Below are 24,859 nucleotides of genomic sequence, written 5' to 3'. Positions count from 1 at the left end.
GACAAAAGCTATTAATATCCAACCACACAGGAAAAACCTCAGCCCAATAACCCATACAAATAACACAGAACTAAGGTAGTTACAAATGAAATGATACTATCTTTGATAGTTTGAAAAATAATAAAGTATACTAAAATCAGTAAACAGAAATTTATAGTATCATTTGACACATATATTTCTGATGTTACAGCTTAAGCTATTTTTACAATATGTCAAGAAAGCAATTTTGTGATATATTTTCATAGTAGTAATCTTTCTCTTGGTTTTGTAATTCTATTCCTAGTGTACTATCTTAAGGAGGAAAAAAGTGTACAAAGAAAGAAGGAAGTCAATTAAAATATCCAGAGGAAAAGGGTACAGATCCAAATATATAGCTATATGATGTTCATCAGTTCGTCATTAAAGTTGATAATTTTAAAGAGAAAGTAAACTGCTTTGTGCTATAATTCTGGGTAAATGGAATATACATTGTATATAGGGCTGTGGGGACAGTAAGAGTGGAAAATGTCCACTTTTTAGCATCTGGGAGAGAGACTGAAGGGGATGCAAATAAAAGGTTAGGAAGGATCTTGGAGCAGGAAGTGAGATCATTATGAAAATATACTCCATTTAGAAAGTTTGTTAGGCTTGAATTTAAAAATACTGAAATCACTGCTGACTCATAGGATTCCCAAGCCTTTAAACCTTAATGGGACTTGACTGCCCACCTTTCTTCTGTGGAGCTAACTCTGGGTTAACAGTGTGACCATGGACAATGCCACCGAGAAATAAAGTTATTAAAGCAGGCACTAGTACTTCAGTACTATTTTAAAGTCTGGCAATCCATGGAAATTAGTGGTCCTTCCCCTCAATGAAATTAAAGGAACTAAGTCATTTCGATCATTCACCCCTGTCAGGCAGGGGTACAAAGATGAGCACTATGTACACAGTAATGATTGCGGCTCCTCTGCTCATTCCACAAACATTTTGAGTATCCATGTTTACAGCAAGAAACACAGAACCACTTTATCCAGTTCTGGTGAGAGGGAACATGTGCATGGAAACCCAGAAAAAAATGGAAATGTTGACGATAATGATGTTGTTTTGTGTCATAGGTAACTTTCAAGATATACGAACTTATTAGAAAAATTATCTATAGTATTTTCCAGGCTAAAATTTTTCCTAGAGTAGGTCACCAAGTCTTTTCTCCTATAAAGCAGCTTCTAACTAATGATCTTTAGGTTAATCGTTGAGCAATGTTAACCATTGTGTAACCAAGACTCCTTAAGTAGAATCTATCAAATTGCATCTTTATTCTAGAACCATCTTATCAAGATAATACCCTTTATTTTTGTGTTTACATCTGATCATGTGTTATTAACGAACTTATCTGGCATTCACATGGTTTCCATATTACTGAGATGTTAGTGATGACAGTTTAAGAACTAAATTGCATCTGATTCAGGCCAATTACTAGCTATGCATACAAGACCTGGACAATGAATAAGGATGACAGAAAAAGAATTGATGTCTTTGAAGAACACTGAACATCCCATGGATGGCCAAGAAAACAAATAGCTATGTCTTGGAGAGGGTGCAGCCAGAGTGCTCTTGGGAGGCAAGAATGACGAGGCTTCACCAAACATACTTTGGACATATTGCTAGGAGGTGCTATTCCTTGGACAGGGACAGGATGTTGGGAAGGGTGGAGGGTCAGTGAAAAAGAGGACGACCCTCAACTAGGTGGATTGACAAGGTGATTGCTCTAATGGGCTCTTGTGTGTCAAGTAGTGTGAGGATGGTGCAGTACTAGACGGGTTTTAGATCTTTTGTTCACAGGGTTGCTGTTAGTCACAGTTGACTTGATGACACCTAACAACAAAACCAACAACATCTGACATTTCAAATGTATTATGTGTGCGTTGTATACCACTGAGTCAGAAATGACCCATAGTTGACCCTCCGGTGGGTTTTTAGAGGCAGTTAATCACATTTCACATATGCAATACTAAATAATATGACAAAACAATACTATTATTTTTCCTTTCTTCTAAAGTTCTTATATAGCACATTCATAATTCTGACTAGATTTTATTTAAATATGCTTGAAATACAATAACAACAGCTTATATACCTTGAGATTATACTTAGGCAGGTTCTGTGCTATGAAATCTATATGGGGTAGATCATGATATACTGTGAAATTCAGTCCCAAATGTGTACACACTCTCAAATAATACAGAAACATCAACAACAACAAAACCCCAAATTTTCCCTGCCATACAACTTTTTCCCCCTGGGTAATGCACAGGTCCTAACATATTAGAACGATGGTAAAAATAGCATTATGAATAATTGTTATAATGGGATAGTTTAAATGGCATAACTATATTTACTATTACTGCCAGTCTCAAATGTATTCAATTATACAAATATCAAGATGATACAAATATACATTATCAAGATGATTCTAGTTGAGGTTTAGTATAATCTGGGGAAATTATGTGCCAGCTAAAAGTCTTTAATAGAAAGGATACAAAATTTAAAATAATCTACAGCAAATTAAATATTTCTAAGGCATCCTGGTGGTACAATGGGTTAAACATTGGCCTACTAACTGAAAGGTCAAAGGTTCAAACCCATTAGCCACTCTACGGGAGAATGACGTGACAGTCTGCTTTTAAAGTTCACAGTCTTGGAGAGCCTGTGGGTGCCGCCTTTATCCAGTCCTGCAGGGTTACTGTGACTTGGAATTGATTCGAAGGGGAATGGGAGGTAGTCTTTTTATTACTATTACATTTACTTATTCATTGGACATACTTCTATTTGATTTAGAAAACCAGAATAGAGACTATGGACACAGAGGAAAGAGTCCAAATATTTGTGTAACAAGCTCTGGATGAGTCTTATTCTACCATTTACTTTACTTTATGGTTAAATCACTGTCAGCTATGGGTCAGTTCCTACTCAATGGCACACAACAACATCTAGATATTAAGCTTGGTAATGTAAGAGAGAAAATATGTGATCTAGAAAACAGAGTCAGTGCCTTGTAAATGGGTTGTGTGTGCTTAATAAGAAAACAAAGCTACAAGCAGTGTGATGGGAAAGAAATTCCAGAGAGGAAGATAAAATACATAGCTGAGAGAGTCAGAGCTCTATGAAGGAGGTCTTTATCACTTTTACATGCATAAATTCATGCCGAAATGAACATGAAGATGACTGAAGGAAGCATTTGCTTAGATGAAGGTATTATAAAAGCAACAAGGAGACAGATAAAGTCAGTTAGTTATGAGATTTATTTGACTGGACCATAGGTTAGCACAAAAGGGACAGGTGGAAGTATGTCTGAAAACATGACGTGCTCAACAAATGTGGCTATTCAGAACAAAATTTTTATTTTACTGATCAAAACAAACTCAGAAGTGGAATATCAATAGATGCTCATATCAGAGGAGAGTAGCAAGTTTCAGATTTGCACTAACATAAGCTACTCTTTCAGAAGCAATTAAAATGATAAAGGATATTTACTGGAATGCTCATTTATCTTTTGAACCTGCTATCTTCCTGAGTTTGAAAGAAAATAACAAGAACTTTGTATTCCCTTGTTTCTTGGGATTTTTTTAGTGTGGGAGTGGAAGGAGAATTTCTCCAAAGAAAACTCAATTCCAGGTTTTGGCTCTGTCTTAAGTTTGAATTCATCAAGGGCTCATGCTCAGGAAGGGCTAGGAGAGGGGCCAGCAGAACAGAGATCAGATATCATTTAAGTAACAGGAATGAATTTTTAGCTTCTATCCAAACCCTCCTAATAACTCACAGTAGTGTTGTGATTGGGGATTTGAGGAATAGAGAAAGATTAAGTAACTCATCCAAGACCAAACAGTCAGTAAGTGGTTTTCAGACTCTAAAATCCATCTTGCCCAAGACACTATTCTACTTCTGGACTCTGGATTTGCTACGTAAGTAATTGCTGAGTGTAGTTGGAGAAACTATGGGCTCTCTATTATCTCAGATTTCCAATCTGTAAAATAGATAACATAATATCTCTTCGCTCATCTTGGAGGATTGTCACAGGGACTAAATGAGAAAGAGGAAAGTGCGTGGATGGTCCTAGATAACTTTAAGGGCTTATAAATTCAGAGTTAGGCTTCACATAGTTGTCTTTGAACTATCTGGCTATCACACTTATTTCAGCTGTTTCATCATCCCTTCATCCCCTGTCTGAAGGTGTTAAATGAGACTTTAGGAAAAGATTAGGGCAAAACAAAACATAAAACAACATATAAGGCTCCAATGGATTAGTAGACAGCCTTTTAGGAAAGACTGTATATGAGAAAGGACTCAAAACACTGTACTGCAGTGTACTCAATTAAAAAAGAAATCTAAGACAGGGACTGATATTTTAATATTTACTCAGAGAGATGCATATGCTCACCACTACTCCTAAACGAAGACTTAAATGTTCATTAAAGTCTCATTAGAGTCTGCTATGTTACAGCTTCAGTTTGCTCGGCTCCACAGTCAACACTCTTGGCACCAGTAGCCAGGACATCAAAAAACGTATTGTGATGGGAAAGTCCGCGGTTAGGGTCCTCTCTAAAGTACTCAAGAGCAACGGTGTCTCTCTGGAGACTAAGGTACGCCTGACACAGGCCATGGTTTTTGCAATCACTTGTTATGCATCAGAGAGTTGGACAATGACGAGGGAGGATAGAAGGAGAATTGATGCCTTTGAGCTGTGGTACTGGAGAAGAGTATTGAATGTACCATGGACTGCCAAGAAAACAAACAGATTCATCGTAGAGAGGATTAAACCAGGCTGCTCCTTGTGGAGGCAAGGATTCTGGGGCTTCGTCTGACATACTTTGGACATGTTGTAAGGAGAGACAGGTCTTTAGAGAGGGACATCATGCTGGGTAGAGTGGAGGGACAGCGCAGGAGGGGAAGACCCTCTATGAGGTGGATTGATTCAGTGACTGGGGTAATCAGGATGGGTGTGTCAGGGGCAATGAGATTGGCACAGGATAGAGCACAGTTTGGGGCTGTTGTGCATAGGGTCGCTATGAGTCACAAACGACTCGACGGCACATAACAACAACAACAGTGTTACAGCCTGAATGGCAAGCATTAGGACTGGATCCCCTCCCTGGCTTGGAACACTCATAAGATGTTCCTTCTTCCTGAGAAAAGTTGAGTCCATCTTCAAGCAGGCTGTACACATTGCTGGGAGGCAGGAATCACATCAAACTTTAGTTTTTTTTTCTGAATGCAATAATAAACCAAACCTAACAGTAGGCACAAAAGATATTTTTTAAAATGATAAAGAGATAAGATGCAGCACAAAGTGGTAGCTTTTGGTGTCAGAAGGGCATCAGCTGCGTGACGTTTCAAAGACAGGGCAAGGGCATGGACTCTAAATGTCTGCATTTAGTGGCCTTGCCTTGTTAGTTACCAGCTATGGGTCACGGGCACTTACGTAACTTCCTTGTGCCTTAGCTTCCTCATTTGTAAAATGAGGATTCATCTCAGAGTGATGATAAGATTAGGATGTTTTATATGTATATTTTCTAGGACACACAGAAAGCTAGACCATTGTTCACCATAACTGTTATTTATCTCCATCTTCACAGAAGAAAAATGGGCAGTCTTTTTTCCATAAATATTTACAGCTTCAGAGACCTTACTGAAAGCTGCCACGAGGTGGCATTGACTTGAGAGCAATGGATTTGATTTTTGTTTAATGGGATTATTATGGAAATTAAATTCTATTTATAAAAGCATTCTGAAAATGATAATACAGTAAATAAATGTCAATTACTATAACCTTACGTCTATGTCATTCTAAAGGATATTCAAACAACACATACCCAAAGCAGGGAGCTCTGGTGGCTTAGTGGTAAGGAATTTAACTGCTACAGTAAAGGTAGGTAGTTTGAATCCAACAGCTGCTCTGTGGGAGAAAGACAATCTTTTCCTGCATCATTTATTACCTCTGACAACCTGCTGGACCATTAGCTAATGGTTCACAACAACAACAACAACAGCAGCACAGCTGGAATGTTATAGTACTAGCTCTTTGTGAAGTAATGCTAATTAAATGGTCTAATACTACTTTAAAGCAAAGATAAGAAGGTTATGGGACAGGAAAACTAGAGTACTAGAAATGGTACAACCTGGACAGAAGAAATAAGAATGACACATTTTGAAACATGTAACAAATATTACTTAGTTACTTGTGTAGATATGACTAAATGGAAACCCAATGTGTTGTGTAAACTTTCATTTTAAGCACAAGAAATTTTTACTTAAAAAGTAAGTACTAGTAAGTGGCTTGTGTCAGAGAATAACTGAAAGAACATCTGCCTTGGTGGCCCTAAATGTGACTGCTATGCCTCTCCTCACACCAGAGGTCCGGTTGATGTTATTTCAAGTTTCACCTAATTCCCACTGGTCTTTCCTATTTCAGATATAGAATGGCTCCTTCTAAGAGGCTCTCCTGGATTCTCCTGGCTGGATAAAGTACCTCTTCTGAGTTCTTACAGTTGTTGGTACTTCTCTCTGAGACAACACACTCTACTCTTACTTACTCTCTGTGTTTTCCTTGTCTGCCTCTTCACACTGGTTATTTTTCTCTCTAAGGTCAGGCTCTGCTTCACCTCTGTATTCTCAGTGCAAAGCATTGGCAAATGAATCAAAAGATGGAAGGATTAAAGAGTAGCTGGGTGATGAGTATGAATATATAAATAAAATGAAAAGTAGAGAGAAAAAGTAGAAAGTGGAAGCATAAAATTTTAAATAGATACAAGAAATAAACACTTAAGTAACAAACTATTAAGGACTAATGGATATGCAAATTGATTTAAAAATAAATCTGGATGCAATATCAAGAATCTTTCAAATGTTTGTTTAATTACTATATATATATATAATTTTACTATTTAATGAGTTCTGGGTTTGCTTCATTGGGCAGGGCTAAAAGTATGAAAACCAGACTAGTTCCTGTTCTCATGAAGCTTCCAAACTAGCATAGGACAACAAATCATAAATATTAAAACAGAAATACAGCAGGCAAAGATAAGCACAAAAAGAACTAGGAAGAATAGTAAAGGGATAAAGACTTATGGTCATCCACTTATTCCCTCACTCCCTACTGTCAAGTCAGGACCCACTCATAGTTTACCCTTCAGTGGGTTTTCCCAGGCATTGAATATTGTAAGAGGAGACTGCTCATCATACTCTAGTGGAGCAGCTGGTGGATTTGCAGCCTCTGATTTAGGTTCCTGGTGCAACTTTTTTCCTTTAGCCTAAAGAAAGCTGTCCTGTAAAGATGGTTTTTGAGCAGATAGCTAAAGAAAATAATCAAACTACCCATGTGGACACCTAAAGAAAAAATATTCCAGGCAGAAGGAATGGCAAGTGCAAATTATTTGAAGCAAAGCATGCTTACTTTGTTTAAGGAACAAAGAAACCAGTATAACACTGAAGGGAGTGCTCAATGGTGAGGTCAGAGTAGCAGCTAGGGCCAGATCACAGAATGCATCCAAGGTAAGGGCACTGACTTTCATTTCTGGTGGCATGAACTGAGATGTGTGTCCTGTGTCGATGGCATGGGTAGCAAAGGCAGAAACCTGGACATTGCTTTAGGAGGTTATGACAATAATGTGTGTGATGTATATAGTGTTTTGGACCTGGGTACCGGTCCTCATTATTAGGGGAAGTTGTGGAGTTATTCTGACAGTAAAGGCTCCAGAATGCACTGATGTATTTGATAAGGGATGTGAGGGGAAGAAAGAAGTAATGACTGATGACAATGTTTGGGAAGAGTTTAGGGAAGGACAGATTATGGATACACAGTAAAATTTCATTTTGAACCAATTAGCTGTGTGATGCTTACACACACAGAGTGAAGATGCTGATGAGGCTACAGGAGCTTAAAGAAATACATAATCAAGAGACTAGGTCAGAAAGATTGTATAAACATTTGTGTCATAGGAAATTCCTTCAAATAATGATAAGGAATTAAATACAGACTCTAAAAACATGTTTTTGAAAGTTTAAGAGAAAATTTCCAAATATAATGAAAAGCAAAACAAAGGAAAAAGTATGTCTGATATGGTTCCAACTTTATAAACAAATGTACAGCTAAAAAAACCAAAACTCAAACCACCATACAACCAAACCTCAAAGCAAATTGACCAGCCATTAATAACAACTATTCCTTTGTTTTGAAATAGTAATTTTTATTATCTTCCTTTGGAACATTTTCTAATAAATATATTCTTTTTTCATTATAAATATATTATTATTTATAAAAGAACATATAAATAAAATTAAAATGTCTTAAAATTGAAAAAACTCTACAGAGTGCTATTAGGTAGGTTGAAATGCAGGTAATAAAAGGAGTATTTTTTTAAAATAAAATGGAAATTTAAAAAACATACATTTTGTGTGTAAATGGTAATAATGTATATTTTTAAAAATGTTTATTTCACTCAGATTTGTTTCACTAACTATATCGATAAAATTAGCTACAAAAAAAAAGTGAATGATGAAACAAAAGACTTAGGAAATTTAGAAGTCTATAATTCCGGAATACAATGATTGATTGTATCCTAAAATTTCCTTGTCAGGGAAGCATTAATATTTGTATAATAAATTTATCCAGGGCAGCTAATGATATGGTAGATGGCAGATAGTCACTCTGATGTTATAAAGCTGCAATGGATAATTTTAAAAGTACACATCCATGTGTAGACAGCTAGGAGTAGACTATCTATATTATTACTTTGTTGGCATACAGATGGGAAAGCAAACTCTTAACGATCATAACTACTTTTCTTGAGTAATCGCATTTACTCTGCTTCAAGGCCATACAGATAACAACCAGAAATAAGCAGCACATTGTGTTGATAACAGTACTTGCTATGTTATATAAGGAGACAGGGATCAAGTGATGGTTGATGACTTTCTACCAGGGATCTTCCAAAATTCTCAATTACTCATCATTAATCCTTCTTTGCATCAGCCAACAGTGAAGGACAAGGATGAATGCACTCCATAAAAATGTAATGTAGCATTTGATAATTAGCTATTTGAATTTTACTTTCATAAAGAGAGTAAATATAGATGTAAAATAGGGCATACTGCTAGATGTTTTTATCTGGCAAATTCATGAGGTACAAGGGACATGATAAATATCTCCATAAGAGAGTCTTAAAATTCTCATTACAGTTTCATTTTTGCTAATAATAAATTGAATTTCCTGACAGCTAACAGCAACTTAACATGTTTTCTAATACATATTTGGATATCCCCTTTAATTAAGAGTTGCAACGTCCCCATTAACACATCCGCTCTCTCTGCTTCTAACTCTGTAGTTTTATCAATCATGCCCCATGGTTTATGTAAGTAAACTTAAATGGTTATGTGGCATCGCCATCATTAAAGGGAAAACTCCTGAGGCTTCTACTTGATGGTCTATTCTCCATCTGTTTTACCATTCTTGCCTCTAAATTCCTTCTCATCTTTACATTTTGTTTTAAAAGAGACTTTATGCTACCAGCTCCGTAACTGAGCCATCAGCCATATAAGCATAGAGAAAAACACATAATTCACAGACACTTGCTCATGAATCTTTAATTTGGTTAAGTGTTATAATGAATTTTAGAAAGCTGTGGGATATACTACACCATGCTCTCCAGATTTTCTTTATAGCGAAAGACTGTCTGAGGTTAGGTATTCAGTCAACTGTAAATATAAAAAAATAAAGTAAAAAAAAATCAATACATTATTCAGATACATTTGCATTTAGTCACAGACATCAGATTAATGGACTGATATGTTAACATATTTGGTTCCCCTGAACCTGTATTAAATTTTCAATGCAGGTGGTACTAGAAACTGCTGTTGTTAGGTGCTGTCTAATCATTCCCAATTCTTCACAATCTTGTGGACAATGGATCTGAACCTTGCGCCGCCCTGTGCCATTCTTATCATTTCTGATATTCTTGAGCCTATTGTTACCATTTCTGCGTCAATTCATCTTGTTTAGGGTCTTTTTCGCTTTCACTGACCCTCCACTTTTCCAAGAGTGATGTATTTTTCCAAGGACTTGCCCATTTTAACAACATGTCCATAATAGGTGAGACAGTGTTGCACCATCTTTGCCTCTAAGGAGTACTTTATTTTTACTTTCTCAAGACATATTTGTTTGTTTGCTTGGCAGCCCATGGTATATTCTCCAAAACCACTACTCAAAGATATTGATTCCTCTTCTGTTATCCTTATTCACTGCCCAATTCACAGATGCATAGCAAATGATGAATAGATAGTGGCTTAAATCAAGAACACCTTACTCTTTAAACTGGCATCATAGCTCCTTAGAATTTCAGACAGATCCCTGACAGCAGGCTTTCTCAACGCAATCCATCTTTTAATTTCTTGCTGCTGACCAAAAGTGTTGACTGTATTTCTAAGTAAGATGATATTATGGACAACTTCTTTTCTCTGTGTATCATGATGTTGTCTATTGGCCCAGTGGTGAAGATTTTTGCTTTTTTTTTTTTTAATTTGTTGTTAGTTTCAGTGAAAATTTACAGAGACTTTGGATTTCCATTCATTCATTGTTGCACTTTTCTCTCCTCCCAGTCCACAACCTGCCCCCCAGTACACTCCCCTCTTAGAAAAGTAAGAGAAAAATTCTTTCACTGTTTTACAATCCCTCCCCCCCAGGTCCACTCCACTATGTATCCTTCACTCTGGACTCCTGTCATGACAAAAATACCTAATCACATAACCCTTTTAAACAGTTTCCCCCCTCATCTGTTTCAATCAGTATACATTATTGAACCCATCTTTCTCGGTCTCTCCCCAATCCCAATGTCAGTTCTGTTTTACAACAGTGGCACCATGCAGTATTTTTCCTTTTGTGACTGAGATACTTCACTTAGCATAATGTCCTCCAGGGTCACACATTTTGAATAATATTGCATGAGTTCCATGTTTTTCAATTCAGCATAGTATTCCATTGTGTGACTATAGCACAGCTTCTCTATCCACTGGTTTGTTGATGAGCACTTAGGTTGTTTCCAACTTCTTGCTACTGTGAACAAAGCCATGATAAACATGGATGTGCATATATCTGCTTGGATGTCGGTTATGGTCTCTTTGGGGGATATTCCCAGTAGTGTAAGTACTCTTTCCAGATCTAAGTGCTTAGTTTCCCACATTATGAATATGATGGATATTATTGTGAAATCTAGGGATTAAATGGTACTTGTAAGAGCCATTCAGGTCTGAGATAAGTGATGTAACTGACATCTGCCTTAGTTTTCTACTTTACAATATAAGTGAAACAGTATCTTGTACCTCATGAGATACGGCTTACAAATAATAGGACTCTGAAAAGACAAATCATTCTGGGTCTCAAGTTCCTTATGCACAAATGGGTGAAGATCAGCCTTTCCAGCTCCAAAAGCCAATACTTATTTGATTAAAAAATTATATCAGTTTCACTGTAATAACTTGGTTTTCCCAAAATTAAACTTCAAGTATCTACTTCACAATGAATACTGATTCATAAGAGACACAATATATTTTCTACTAAGATTTTTACCTTAGTTCTTTTAATGGTGCAGCTTTTCTCTAAATAAAGAAATAAGTAAGTAAGTAAATAAATAAATAGTTTAACCATATACATTTTCTTAGGCAGAGATATTTTTTAAAAAACCAGCTAAGCCATTGTATTGTTCTTCTAATAAAAAGGATATAAACATTCTAACTATTTATATAACAATAGTAAATACAGACTGGGAAATTAGGGAAATAATTTCTAACAACAGATCCAATAAGACTTTGTGCAGCCGTAGAATAAATAGCTTGATGAGATTTTACAAAAGGTTCCCATTCGATGTAAGAATTTCATGATTATCCCAGTTTCCATTATTAGAGGTTCATTTACTTGATTAACTCTATTAGGAATATATAAAGTTGGCCTCATATATAAGATACTGTAAGACTAGGATAAGAATACGTTTAACAGTCTGTAGAAGATTTTTAAGTGGTGTAAATAGCTTTGTAATTGGCTACTAACACAAAAGTTAGCAGCTTGAACTGACCCAGAGATATTTCAAAAGAAAAGCCCTTATGGTTCATTCTCTGAGTCAGAATTTATTAGTAGTTAAGGATTTAAACCCTTAAAATTCTTTGAGGAAATGATACAGCAATTCAAACGAAGAAAACCAAGATACACAGAAATAAAATTACTGAGCCAGGGTCATCTGGATGTTAAGTGAAAGGACTAGAACTAGAACCCACTCTTCTGATAGAAATCCAATTTTCTTTCTTCACTTTTTTCTGAAGGAAAAGGAAGACAGGAGATGGAGAGATGGGGATGAGGTAGGGATGAAGGTTTGGAATTGAAAAAACGAACTCATGCAATATTATTCAAAATGGATGACCCTAGAGGACATTATGCTGAATGAAGTATCTCAGTCACAAAAGGACAAATGCTGCATGGTGCCACTGTTGTAAAACAGGACTGACATTGGGGTTGGGGGGAGATTGAGAAAGATGGGTTCAATAATATATACTGCATTGAAACAGATGAAGGAGAAAACTGTTTAAAAGGGATATGTGATTAGGTATTTTTGTAATGATGGGAGTCCAGAGCAAAGTCTGCATAGTGGAGTGGACCTGAGGGAGGATTGTAAAACAGTGAAAGAATTTTTCTTTTACTTTTCTAAGAGGGGAGTGTACTGGGGGGGCAGGGTGTGGACTGGGAGGAGAGAAAAGTGCAACAATGAATGAATGGAAATCCAAAGTCTCTGTAAATTTTCATTGAAACTACTAATAGAAAACCATCATGACTTCAAACAGGTACATTTTAAGTAAAATGTATGGAAAAAAGTTGTCCAAAATAAAGTTAAACTCATGGTTCTCCTATAGATAGAAAAATGAATATGTGTTAAAGTTTTATTCTACTAACTGTGGAAGGAACAAAGAAAAAAAGGAAAACAGGACTGAACAATATCTGCATTATCCCATGCAATATCCCATGGGGTAACCAACTAACCTTCTTGAGCACTCTTGCTATCTATAAAAACCAAGAGTAACTCTGGTGATATAGTGTGTAATGTATGACATTTCAAATCTCAAGTTTGGCATCTTTACTCTGCCAATTGCTCTGTGGGAAGAGATGGACAGTCTTCTACAATGATTCACATTCTCAGAAACCTGATGGAGGGTCACAATCATTTGAATTTACTCAACAACAATGGGTTTGAGTTTAAGGAATATAGGGAAACAACAGCAACAATGTATATTAAAGTGCTAATGATGTATTGTTGTAAAGTTAACATGAGTCTGACTCATAGTGATCCTGTGAACAACAGATATGAACCCTATCCTCGACTGTGCCATCCTCATAATTTCTGACATATTTGAACCCATTGCTGTGGTCACTGTGTTAACCCATTTCATTTAAAGTCTTCCTCTTTTTTGCTGACCCTCCAACTTTCCCAGGATGGTGGCCCATTTCAAGGAACAGCCTCTAACAATGTGCTCGAAGTATGTAAGACAAAGTTTCTCCATTCTTGTCTCTAAGGAAGACTTTTCCCAAGACAAATCTGTTTGTTATTTTGGCAGTCAGTGGCATATTCAGTACAGTTCTCCAACTCAAAGGAGTCAATTCTTCCGCCCTTTTCCATTTTCAGATACATAGCAAGTGACTGAAAATACCATGGCCTGTATCAGCTGCTCCTTAATTTCTAAAATGACGTCTTTGCTCTTCAGGAATTTGGAGAGGTCCATTATGGAGGACTTGTCCAATGTATTACTGCAGATCTCCTGACAGCTGGTATGATGAATAATGATTGTGGATCCAAATAAGGTGAAATCATTGACAATTGCAACCTTTTCTCCACCTATGACAATGTTGTTTACAGATCCAGTGCTGAAGAATTTTTTGTCTTCTTGATGTTGACAGGCAATTCATATTGAGCACTGTAGTCTTTGATCTTATACAGCAAGCGTTTCAAATCTTCACATTGAGCCAGCAAAGTTGTGTCATTTGCACAATGGAGGTTTTGATGAGTCTTCTCATTCTGGGTTAACATTCTTTTCCATAAGCCTAGCTTCTTAAATTATTTGCTCAGTATACAAATTTAATAGATATAGAGAAAGGACACACTCCTAACACGTACCTTTTCTTATTTTGTAGTCTTTTTGCTGTTACTATAGTTACAGATAGGTTGCGTATGAATGGAAAGTAGAAAGAAAATGATGATTCAAAGGTATTCAAGATTTTCTATTATAAATCTTGTATTTCAAATTTTAGTGTCTGCTTTTTCTTTATATATTTTTAAAAAATACCTACTGTCCTTCCACTGTGAATGGTTATTATGCCCTCCTGACTGTCTGGTCAGTGTGTGTTTGCTTTTCCAAATCAAACTCTTGATTATTTCCTCTTTAACACTTCTTTATTCCTGCAGTCTTTACACATAAATTCTTCTGGCATCCATATTCATTGTCAGCTCTCAGATGCAAAATAAGTGATTGAAAAGACCACGGCTTGACTCAAGAGCACTTTAGTCTTCAAATCAACCTCATTGCTCTTCAGTATTTTGGAAAAGTTCCTGACAGTAGACTTGCCCAAAGTCTCCTGACTGCTAGTATCAAAGTATTGAGTATGGATCCAAGTAAGATAAACTAATTGAGAGTTTCAGCCCTTTCTCCTTCTATCATGATGTTGCCCATTGGCCCAATGGTTTCTTCATAGTGAGATATAATCCATATTAAATCTTTGATATTCCGCTGTGTTTCAGGTCCTTCTCACTTTCAGCAAGCTAGGTTATGTCATCTGTATAAAGTAGGTTGTTGATGAGTCTACCTTCTGATCCTGAAGCCACATTCTTCTTCATAGAGTCTGGTTTCACAAATTATTTGCTCAGCATACAGACTGAACAGAATATATAGAAAGTATACAGCCCTGAAGCATACCCTTCTGGGGTGTGTATTATGAAAAACTGTTTGCCAAGTAGTAAGGATTTATGATGCAATCTTGAAAACCTTCAGTTTAATTCCATCATCTGTTTCATGGTAGAAAGATAGGCAGTCTCCTTTAATGTGATATACAGCCTCTGAGAAGCCATTGGAAGGTCAACTATGAGTCTGTTTTGATTCATGGCAAACAACAACAACCTATAGTACTAGTAAAATCTGCTAGGGCTAAATGTGAACAGTAATAGAATTGACTCTATTACTTCTAAAAAATGTGTTGGGCAATCTCCTTCCATGCAGTTTCTTAAAACTCACTGGAGAGTCAGCTCTGGGTAGGTTTCTGACTCACTGGGACATAACATCATTACACACACACACACGTATTTCTGTTAGTAGATTTTTCTACTTTATGATTTAAAATTGTACACTAAAAATAAAGACTGATCTAGAATCACCAGCTTTATATTTGTGTACAGATATAACAAAATAAATAATTACCATTGAATGATACCATTCTTTCAAAAAGGAAAAACATTAATATTACAATACAATTTCAGGATTAAAACAAGGATGAATACATTGAACTTTGTATAAAAGCAATTAATATTGTCCTTTCATTTTTTTGATAGATATGACAATTCTCCACTTGTAAGGATGAAGAAATTGAAGAGCATAGAGTTTAAATGATTCTCCCCTCACATAGGGTAGAAGCAGGCTTCAACTTGGTCTACTAGTCTCTGTTGTTATTGTTAGATGCTATCGACTATGACTCATAATCACCTTATAAACAACAGATAGAAGCCTTTTCATTCACATGATGGTAGCTCAAAATACTGCCATTTAGCGCTCACTGGAATACCCAGGGCTCTTCTCAGCCACATTACTTCTAAGACACATATAGTTATATTATTTGATTTTTACTGAAAAAGATAAATTTATAATACTTCTTCCTATCCAGGATTTTAAACCTAGCTAGGCAGCTAGCTTTTCTGCCTAAAAACGGTGTGGCTACCAGTAAGTCTTTTTGAGTTTCAACTGTTGCACCTCTAATAAGAAATTTTGGAGGATTAAGTGGATGTTGTTGTTGTTGTGTACCGTACAGTTGGAACTGACCTGCAGCTGAGCCTCTGGTGGGTTTTCAGAGGCAGTAATTGCACGGGAGGAGGATAGTATATATAAAATATCTGGCAAAGGGTTTATACTCTAGAAGTGTGATTTAACGAATGCTAATTTACCTAGTGAGATAAAAATGAAATTTTAAAATTAAAAGCATATCAAATATTAGTGATAGGATGAGAGCAAATAGATCATTGCTCGAGCAGATAAAGATGCTCTATATTTACATAATTCTTTCGAGAGTTATGAGGATTATCCCTGCCACAGCCTTTATTTTAATTAACAGCAAAGTGATCAAACTTTCAGCATAGGAAGAAGTTTATATTTAATTTATACCACAGATGCACATTTGCAGCCTCTAAACATTCCTTTCCTTGGCTAAAGATGTAACAAGCTACTTCAGCAAACCTGAAATTGCAAAAGAAAGAAATGGAAACTGCTTAATCATTTAAAAAGAAATACCAAAGGAATGAAAAGGCCAAAATATGCACGTGTGCCAGTGAGGAAAGTTAGCGGGCAAGGTGTCTTCTCTACTTTTTAAAAGGCTGACAAATGGCTTCATCAGATAGGCAAGATATAAAACTAAAATAGTTCTTGTCTACTAATTTTTACACATAAACATATGTAGCAACAGTGCCCACATCTATATGTAACATCATTTTTGCCAATATTGTTCACTGAAGAAAGAAATTTCAAAAAAATAAATTGTGTGAAAGAATGTCAAGTTTCATCTGTATCTGAAGGTGTGCAGCTTTTTGTTTCTTGAGCTTCTACATTATTGGATACAGTAAATATATTATGTTGGAGCAAAAATATTTAAAAATCTATGTGCCATTAATTATGTAATTTATTTATAACTAGAAATGGATTACTATAATATAGGCTATTATATATATACAGAGAGAGAGAGAGAGAAACTATTTGTAGGTGATGATGTAAGTAAGCTGATAGCTCTTCTCTACATACTATTAGAGCTATTAGATCCCAGTTAGTATAATAAAACCTGATTTTTAAAAAAATGTGCTGGCTAAATCTGGCTTTATAGTGTGTGACTTGTGTTGAGTTTTTGCACTGTCACCTTGGGGATTAACAGGATATATTAAATTCAGGATGGGCCAGTCTTTGAAAAAGACATCATGCTAGGAAATGTGGGAGGGTCAGAGAAAGAGAGGAGTACCCTCAACAAGATAGATAGATGCAGTGACTCCAGTAAAGGTCTGGAGCGTGACTGAGGGTTCAAGGATCCTGTGAGGATAGCACAGGACAGAGCAAGGTTCTGAAGTGGTGTTGTTCACAGAGTTGCACCAAACAATAACAACACTAAATGAAAACTATTTGGTGTTTCCTTCACACCTTCCCATTTTACTACGTAGTCATTGCACCACTGGGAGGCCTTTATTGAATTTCAGAATCCACTGCATTGTGAGTGATCAAGAACATGAAATCTAGAGTCAAAAGCCTATTGCTGAATCTTGGCTTTTTCCTTAATCTACTGTGTGATATTTACTATTCCACTTCTCTCTTTTTTACCTCAGTACTAGTTTTCTACCGTCTAGTAAAATAATTGTCTTTAGCACCTAAAGAAAGCTAAAATAGGTTCTGTGTGGAAAGTGTGAATACATCACATATTGACCAATAAGTGAATACAGTATTCCTATTTTTCCAACAAGATTCTCTTTCTTAAATAAGATATTATGACAGATTTTTGCAAGTATTTACAGATTTCCTGTGGAGCAGGACTGTTAAGTTTGTATGACTCCTAGAATCTTTAGTGGCTTCGCAAAGCATTGCATTGAGGTGATTTCTCTTTGGTAGTGATAGCAAAACTCAATTAATGAGCAAACAAATCTGACCTGGTGTAGTCATCTTCAACAAGCATGTGCTTTGGAATTGGTGAGTACCTTCCTGGAGAGATGGGTGGCAGGGAGGTTTTGTATTCTAAAGTGCCATTGTTGCCAGAGAGGAGATGGTTTTCCATCGGTGGAGAATAAGCTATGGGGTAAAAGAGAAGAAGAAACCTTTTATACAGATGACTCACTGTGCTATGTTCAGAGAATGTGTTAAAAATAGAAAGGGTCGGCTACATGCCAAAGATTTGCTGCCCCCCAAGTTAGGGGAACTGCTGTTTGTTTATATTTAATATGTACAAGCACATGGTGACCTTTACAGGAGGAAAGATATAATAACAGTTATATACTAACCCCCATTAGTACAATTAGGTGAAGAGAATAGGAGGAAAGATCCAGCACACACAGTGTCAGAATGATGATTAATTTTCTATTGAAATAAAAATGTTAACTTTCTAATTACAGAACTCACATTCTTTTCACATGATTAATATTCAATTATCAAAACCTCCTAGGGACAAATTCTTCTCCACAACATTCTCTCACAATATGTTATAATATTCCCAGAGGTATTTCTGCAGACCAATAACTCTAGCCACCTCCCCATTTCTTCACTCTAAATCAGACTAATTTTAAAGTACTTAAATACCCCTCAACTGTTTTTTGCCCCTTTCCCAACACATTTTATTAAATAAGATTAATTAAACTCTCCTCAAAACCATTCTAGTAATTCTCTCGCTTACTCTCCACTGCCACTATTGTGTTTAAATACATTCTTAATTCTTTTTATTGTGTTGAATACATTTTTTGATTGATCACAAATCTCCATGACATAGCTACTATGACTATCCAACAAAACCTTTGATTTTCTACCTCTGTGTCTTTGTTCCGCTAAACCAATTTTCTAGAACTCCTGCCAATCTTGGAAGCAATGCATCCAGAATGCTCCTTAGAAAGGAAGGTGTTGAGATTTTTGTCTCACATACTTTGTGCATGTTGTCAGAATGGGTCATTCCCTGGAGAAAAGTATCATGCTTGTTAAGCAGGTCAGTGAAAAAGGAGAAGACCCTCAAAAAGATGTATTAACTTGGTGGATGTAACAAGGGGTTGAACCACAGCAGATATCATGTGGGTGGGGCAGAACCAAGAAATGTTTAGTTCTGTTGTGAATTGGGTTGCTGCTATTTGTTAGAGCTTAACCAATGTCATCTAACAACCACCCTTCACTAACGTTGAAATTGTACCTATTTAAAGTACTCTTCAAATGCTATCTTTTTGCATAGACTTGGTTCTTTTTCCTCATCTTCCAAATAGGGATGATATCTCCTCAACTGAAGTCCCTTGAAGACATTCTTTTTACCTTTCATATAGCATATACCACCCTTTTATTTTGCCACATATTACTGCTATTTATGTATTTTAATTATCTTTAAACCAGGATCTTCAGAACTTATTATTACATAGTCTATTCATCACAAATATAAGGTGTCCAGCACCTACTGAAGTTACTTGATCCATAGTTGTTGAATTAATTTGAATGATTTGTTCTCCTTCCCTGTGTATATGGCATGACCCTTTATGGGTTTCATGGAGTGATTCACAGAATTCAAAGCTGATTTTTAAAAATTCATCAAGTTTGAAGAACTTTGGAAGTTCAAACTCTTACGATTAAAGTACAGCTTAACTTAGCTTGCAGGTTGTTTGAAAGAGAGACATAATTTGAGTGCTAATGGCTTAGAATCATTATTTAGAAGGAAATAGCTAACTTAATGGACATACTACCAAAGTAGTCCACCCTTAAATTTCTCTCAAGGGGAACATCTGAATCTAAGACAGGTTAAATGACTTGTTTAAGACTATGGAACTCATTAATAGCAGGTCTTAAAGCACATTCTGAAGTCTCAGTCCAACAACTTGAGCCTCAAGTTTTCAAAATGAGCAAGCTTACGGATGTTAACAAAACAGTATTTCAAATTAAATCCGAAAAATGATTGCTTTGAAATAAATCCCTAAATATCTAACCTTAAGATTCTTGTTGACTTAGTAATTAGAGGTGGAAACATGAATTTAGGTGGCTGGGAACCTTATGAGTGTCCCAGCAATGTGGATTATAGTTAGTTGTTGACTTACTAGCCTCCATGTCCAGCCCACTCTATAATCATAGTGAGATGTTTACAAAACAGTAAATGTAGGTAAAAGTAAGCTATATGATTATATGATGAAACTGAGGATAATCATTCCCTCAAGTAAGTACAAGATGCCCTTCCTCGGGAAGAACCATGGAACTACCCCTGGTCTCATTTACTAGCCTCTCTTCTCTACTTACCTATCATAGGGATGTGAACTAGAAAGAAAAGATCTTACAGCATGAGATTTTTCATGCTTTAGGGATTTCAGAAATAGCTTTAAAACCATGTTTCTCCAGCACTGTTAGAATTATGCAGCTCCAGTGTATACTATAAGCCCCCAATAATTGCAGATACTCCAATTTATCAATCTGTACCATCTCTAAATCATTAGGATCTGGTAAGACAACAAGAGAGTGAAAGAGAGAATTGGACCGCTGAAGTATTTCCTGGGGCTAAAGAAGGATGAAGGGGCCTGCAGAGAACTGTCAACATTTGGTATAAATACAATTTTGCAAACAGGCTTGCTGGTGGAAGACGGTAGGTACTGCATATGGTACTTACAGTGAGTAATGTCAGGTGGACCATAAGGATCAGTCATGTAAATCGTGGTCGGCTTGCCAACTTTTAGATAAACTACATCTGATGTGTTCTTCAATATTGCTACTGCCTCTTCATGTGTTACTTCTTCTAAACTATAATTGTTTACCTGAAAGGGGGAGGGGGAAAGTCATTATTAGTGCTAAGCCATGTAACTGAAGAGAACTATTTAGGCAAGAATATATTTAGAATTAAGATCTTAATAAAAGCTTAAATTGTAATAATTGCAGTTGAGTCTTTTTTATGATACTTATTAGACCAGGTTGTTTAATGACATTAGCAGGCATAGTTAAAGTGCCATTCAAAAAAGTTGCTTGAGAAACCATATGTCTAGGAATTCAGCAAACCAGTCATGAAAAAAGGACATGAATTGAATGCTTTCTTTTGCCATAGTTTTTTATGATCACATAAGTAAAACATTTATTGAAGAACACCAAAATAAGGAAGAAAAAAATTGTCTATACTCTTTGTACTTGACTATTAATGGAGACACAAACACACATTCCTTACCCATGTTTCTGCATTGTTTTTCTATAAATAGACCATCATACCATGCACATCATTTTGGAACCAATTTTTAAACATTCATTGAACATTTATCCATTCCAGTAATGTACTGCAACACTGATTTGGGTTTTCAAAAGTATGTGTGCATATCTATGATAATTTTTTTACATCTCTTAATAATGCATATATTATTATTTATTATTTGTATCTTATTAGTAAGAGAAATATTATCTCTTACTAACTCATGTGTTAATTAATTACTTTTGTTATGCAGATGACATAATCTTGCTTCCTGAAGGTGAGGAGGACTTCAAGCACTTGCTACAGAAGATCTAAGATTAGATACTTCAATATGTATTGCATCTCAACATCAAGGAAACAAAAATTCTCACCACTTAACCAATAGACAACAACATGATGGATGGCTAAATGTTTAACATTGTCAATTTTTTCATTTTATTTGGGTCGACAATCAACATCCATGGTAGCAATAATCAAGAAAACAAAAGATGTGTTGCATTGGGGAAATTTGCTGTTAATACGTTGCCACAAATGATGGTAATACATCAGAAAAAATGTGTTTCTAAGCACGGTTGTCAATTTAAAACTGTGCGGCCACGTGTTAAGGACATTTTCAATGTACTAAAGAAAAAGGTGATCAGATAAAAGTGTGCTTGATCTAAGCCATGGTATGTTTGTTTTTTCCAATTGTTTCTTATCCATCTGAAAGTTGGACAAGAAATAAATATGATTGGCTTCAATGCTTTTATGTTGTATGATGAAGAAGAGTATTGACTATTCCATTGTCTTTCAAAAGAACAAAGAAATCTATCTTGGAAGAAGTACAACCAGGATGTTTCTTGGAAGCAAAGAAATTTTATCTCCCAAGCTTTGGACATATTCTGAGGAGGGGGAGTCCCTGAAAAAAGACATCATACTGCAAAAGGTGGGAGGTCGATAGATTGTATTCATAACCATTAATAAAAATTAATAACCATTGTATTAATGGTTCCAAGAATGTCAGAGATCATCGGCATAGTGCAGAATAGGGCAAGGTTCTGGTGTGTTGTTCAAAGGGTAGGTATGAGTCATAATTGACTCAAAGGCATTTAGAAACAACTTTCTAGTCTCATGGTGGGCTATGAAGTTAATGGAAAAACAACCAATCAAACCAAAAGCAGAAGAAAAAAGTACTCAGTAGCATAAGACAAAAAGAATGACAAGCCAGTTGATAATGATCCCCAAAACTAGTAACTAAATGGATTCAATGACAAGTGGCACTAATACTCTGTTTCTGTAAAGGAATAATTTTCCTTCCCCAATGGGTATAGAAAGTATATGGCTTATTATATTATCAGTGAAAAAGATGAGAGAAGCATTATATACTTCTTGCTATATTCAAGATGTGCAGTGAAGCAATTCAGAAATATGGCGGCAAAGTATATGTTTTACAGTGACACCTCTAATAGGCTGTTAGATCACCAGGAAAGTGTTTTGACTAGAAAGCAGAGTTGGATAAAATGTTAGTGGTGAAGAGTAGTCCCTGGAGGAATAGTAATGTTTTTTTTTTCCTTTTGTAACTGATGTAGTAAAAGAATCTCATCAATTTTAGCCATGGTAGTTGTTGACAGGTAACACTGAATCAGTTGACTAAAAGTGATTCCATATGTCAGAGTAGACCTTCTCCATAGGATTTTCTAGGCTTTGGTGGCCTAGTGGCAAGAAGCTTTGCTGCAATAGCAAAGGCACACAGTTCGAGGCCACCAGTTGCTCTGTAAGAGAAGGATGAGCAATTTCTTCCCATGCTATTAATTGCCTCTGAAAACCCTCCAGAGGGTCAACTAGGGGTTGGCTTCGACTTTTTGGTACACAACAGCAACAAAAATCTTACTAAGCTCTAAAGATCATCTGTTTCCAGATGAGCATTGAGTTGATTCCAATCAAGAGGCCCTGCTGAGTTGATAAGTCTTAATAGGAGGCAATTGCACATCTTTGTCACAAAAAGTCACCAATATACAGCTCCTAGTTTGTATGTTATTGTTGTTATGTGCTTTGAGTCAAAACTGACTCAAGGCTGACTCTCCTATAGGTTTTCAGTAGCAGTGATCACACAGGAGGAAATTGGTCCTATTTCTTCTGCAGAGCACCTGGTGCATTCGCACTGCATGCCTTTAGGGAGGCAGCACAATTCCTTCAACTAGGCTACACTATGCTACCAGAACCTCTTATTTGTGTAATATGAATGATAATAATACCTGCCTCTAAGATGCCTCACCACTCTCCTCTGGAGCAGTTGGTGAATTTGAACAAACAAGCTTTCAGTTCAATGCTTAATCCACTTGTGTTTGGTACATTAAAATATTTAATTAATGTTAGTTATGATTACTCTCTCTATTATGCCCATCTGGTTTTTTCTTCCCAGAAAACAGAAAATCCTAGTGAAATTTTTCACTGAGCATTTTCCTGTAAACATCTGTGAACTGATGAGTTTAATTAGGCTACTGCTGATGAGGCCTCTATGTGTTTTTTTAAAGCTTCAAAATAGTTGGAGATCTGGACCAAAAAGTGTTCTTTTGTGTTGGAAACTTCAGAATGTTTTCTTTTTTTTGAAAAGTGTATTTGTTTGGGTTAACTATGTGTGTATTTTCCTATGAACTCTTAAGATAAAGGGCTTACAGCTGGAGTCGATTGTGAAGTGAAGGGACATTGCACTGATTTGCTAGTTGTTCTTGCCATTGTTTTCCATTGTCTTCTTTATTTATTTATTTATTTTCCTTCTCTTTTGCATCAAATATCTATCTATAATTGCAGATATTGAGCGACTGGCCTGGTTACAGGAGAGAAAATAAAAAGATCCCTTGTGTTTGAATGAAGCTCTGTTAGTGGGCTGTATTATAGAGAGGAGCCACATGTGAAGCCTGGGTATGTGTTGGAGTCCAAGAAAGAGGCTGGAGGTGAAGTGAAACAGCTCTGCATGGTTTAGAATGAGGAAGATACAGCGGCTGAAGAAAGAGGTGGCTGGGAATTGCAGAAAGGGATATGCAAGTGCTGTGGGAATTCAAGTGAGTGAAAGCAAATGCTGGCATGGTGGTACAAGGGTGAGGGAGGTTCATGGAAAGACCACCCAACCCAGTACCATAAAGTCAATTCTCATTCATAATGAGCCTGTTAGAAAAATTAGAGCTGCCCCATGATAGTGTTTCCAAGACTGTGATCTTTACAGAAGCATATTGCTTTGCCTTTCTCCTTTGGCAAAGTTGGTATATCTGAAGCTGAATGCTTTGACTTTTATGCTACGAGAGCTTTTGTGTGTCTTGAGAAAGTGTAGTAATAAGTAGTAGGGGGCAACATACACATGGGCAGACACTGGCCTTTGCACTGTCCTTCACTAGTATCAACATGGTGGGCAAACTGGGAGATTATTAGGAGTAGTCTAAGTCATTTTTGTCAAGTTGAAACTCACAGCTGACCTTGTACAGTTTTCAGAGGCTAGAACTCACACAAACAAGCAAGGTTGTATCATTTGCATAAGGTAGTCTTCCTCCAATTCTGATGTCACATTCCTCCTCATAAAGCCCTGTTTATTTGGTCTGCATATAGATTGGCATATAGTGTTTCCTTGTTTTGTTTTAAGGACTGCTTCCAAGACCAGGTTCTTCCTTCCTTCCTTCCTTCCTTCCTTCCTTC

General features: G+C 36.3%; 1 protein-coding gene across 6 annotated transcripts in view; it reads right to left on the bottom strand.

The window, feature by feature from the left end:
- The window catches only part of DLG2 (discs, large homolog 2 (Drosophila)), a 1,891,340-nt gene that overhangs the window by 627,793 nt on the left and 1,238,688 nt on the right, over positions 1-24,859 (bottom strand). For all 6 annotated transcript variants that reach the window (XM_006895272.1, XM_006895270.1, XM_006895271.1 and 3 more), the window contains 2 exons: positions 20,630-20,774; positions 17,946-18,084 (listed from right to left, as the gene is read on the bottom strand). In XM_006895272.1, coding sequence (XP_006895334.1) covers positions 17,946-18,084; positions 20,630-20,774 — 284 coding nt within the window. The remainder of the gene's footprint in view (positions 1-17,945; positions 18,085-20,629; positions 20,775-24,859) is intronic.

Source organism: Elephantulus edwardii, unplaced genomic scaffold (genome assembly GCF_000299155.1).
Source record: "Elephantulus edwardii isolate Elephantulus edwardi_28Jun2011 unplaced genomic scaffold, EleEdw1.0 scaffold00163, whole genome shotgun sequence".
NCBI lineage: Eukaryota > Metazoa > Chordata > Mammalia > Macroscelidea > Macroscelididae > Elephantulus > Elephantulus edwardii.
This window is presented reverse-complemented; position numbering and strand designations above follow the sequence as displayed.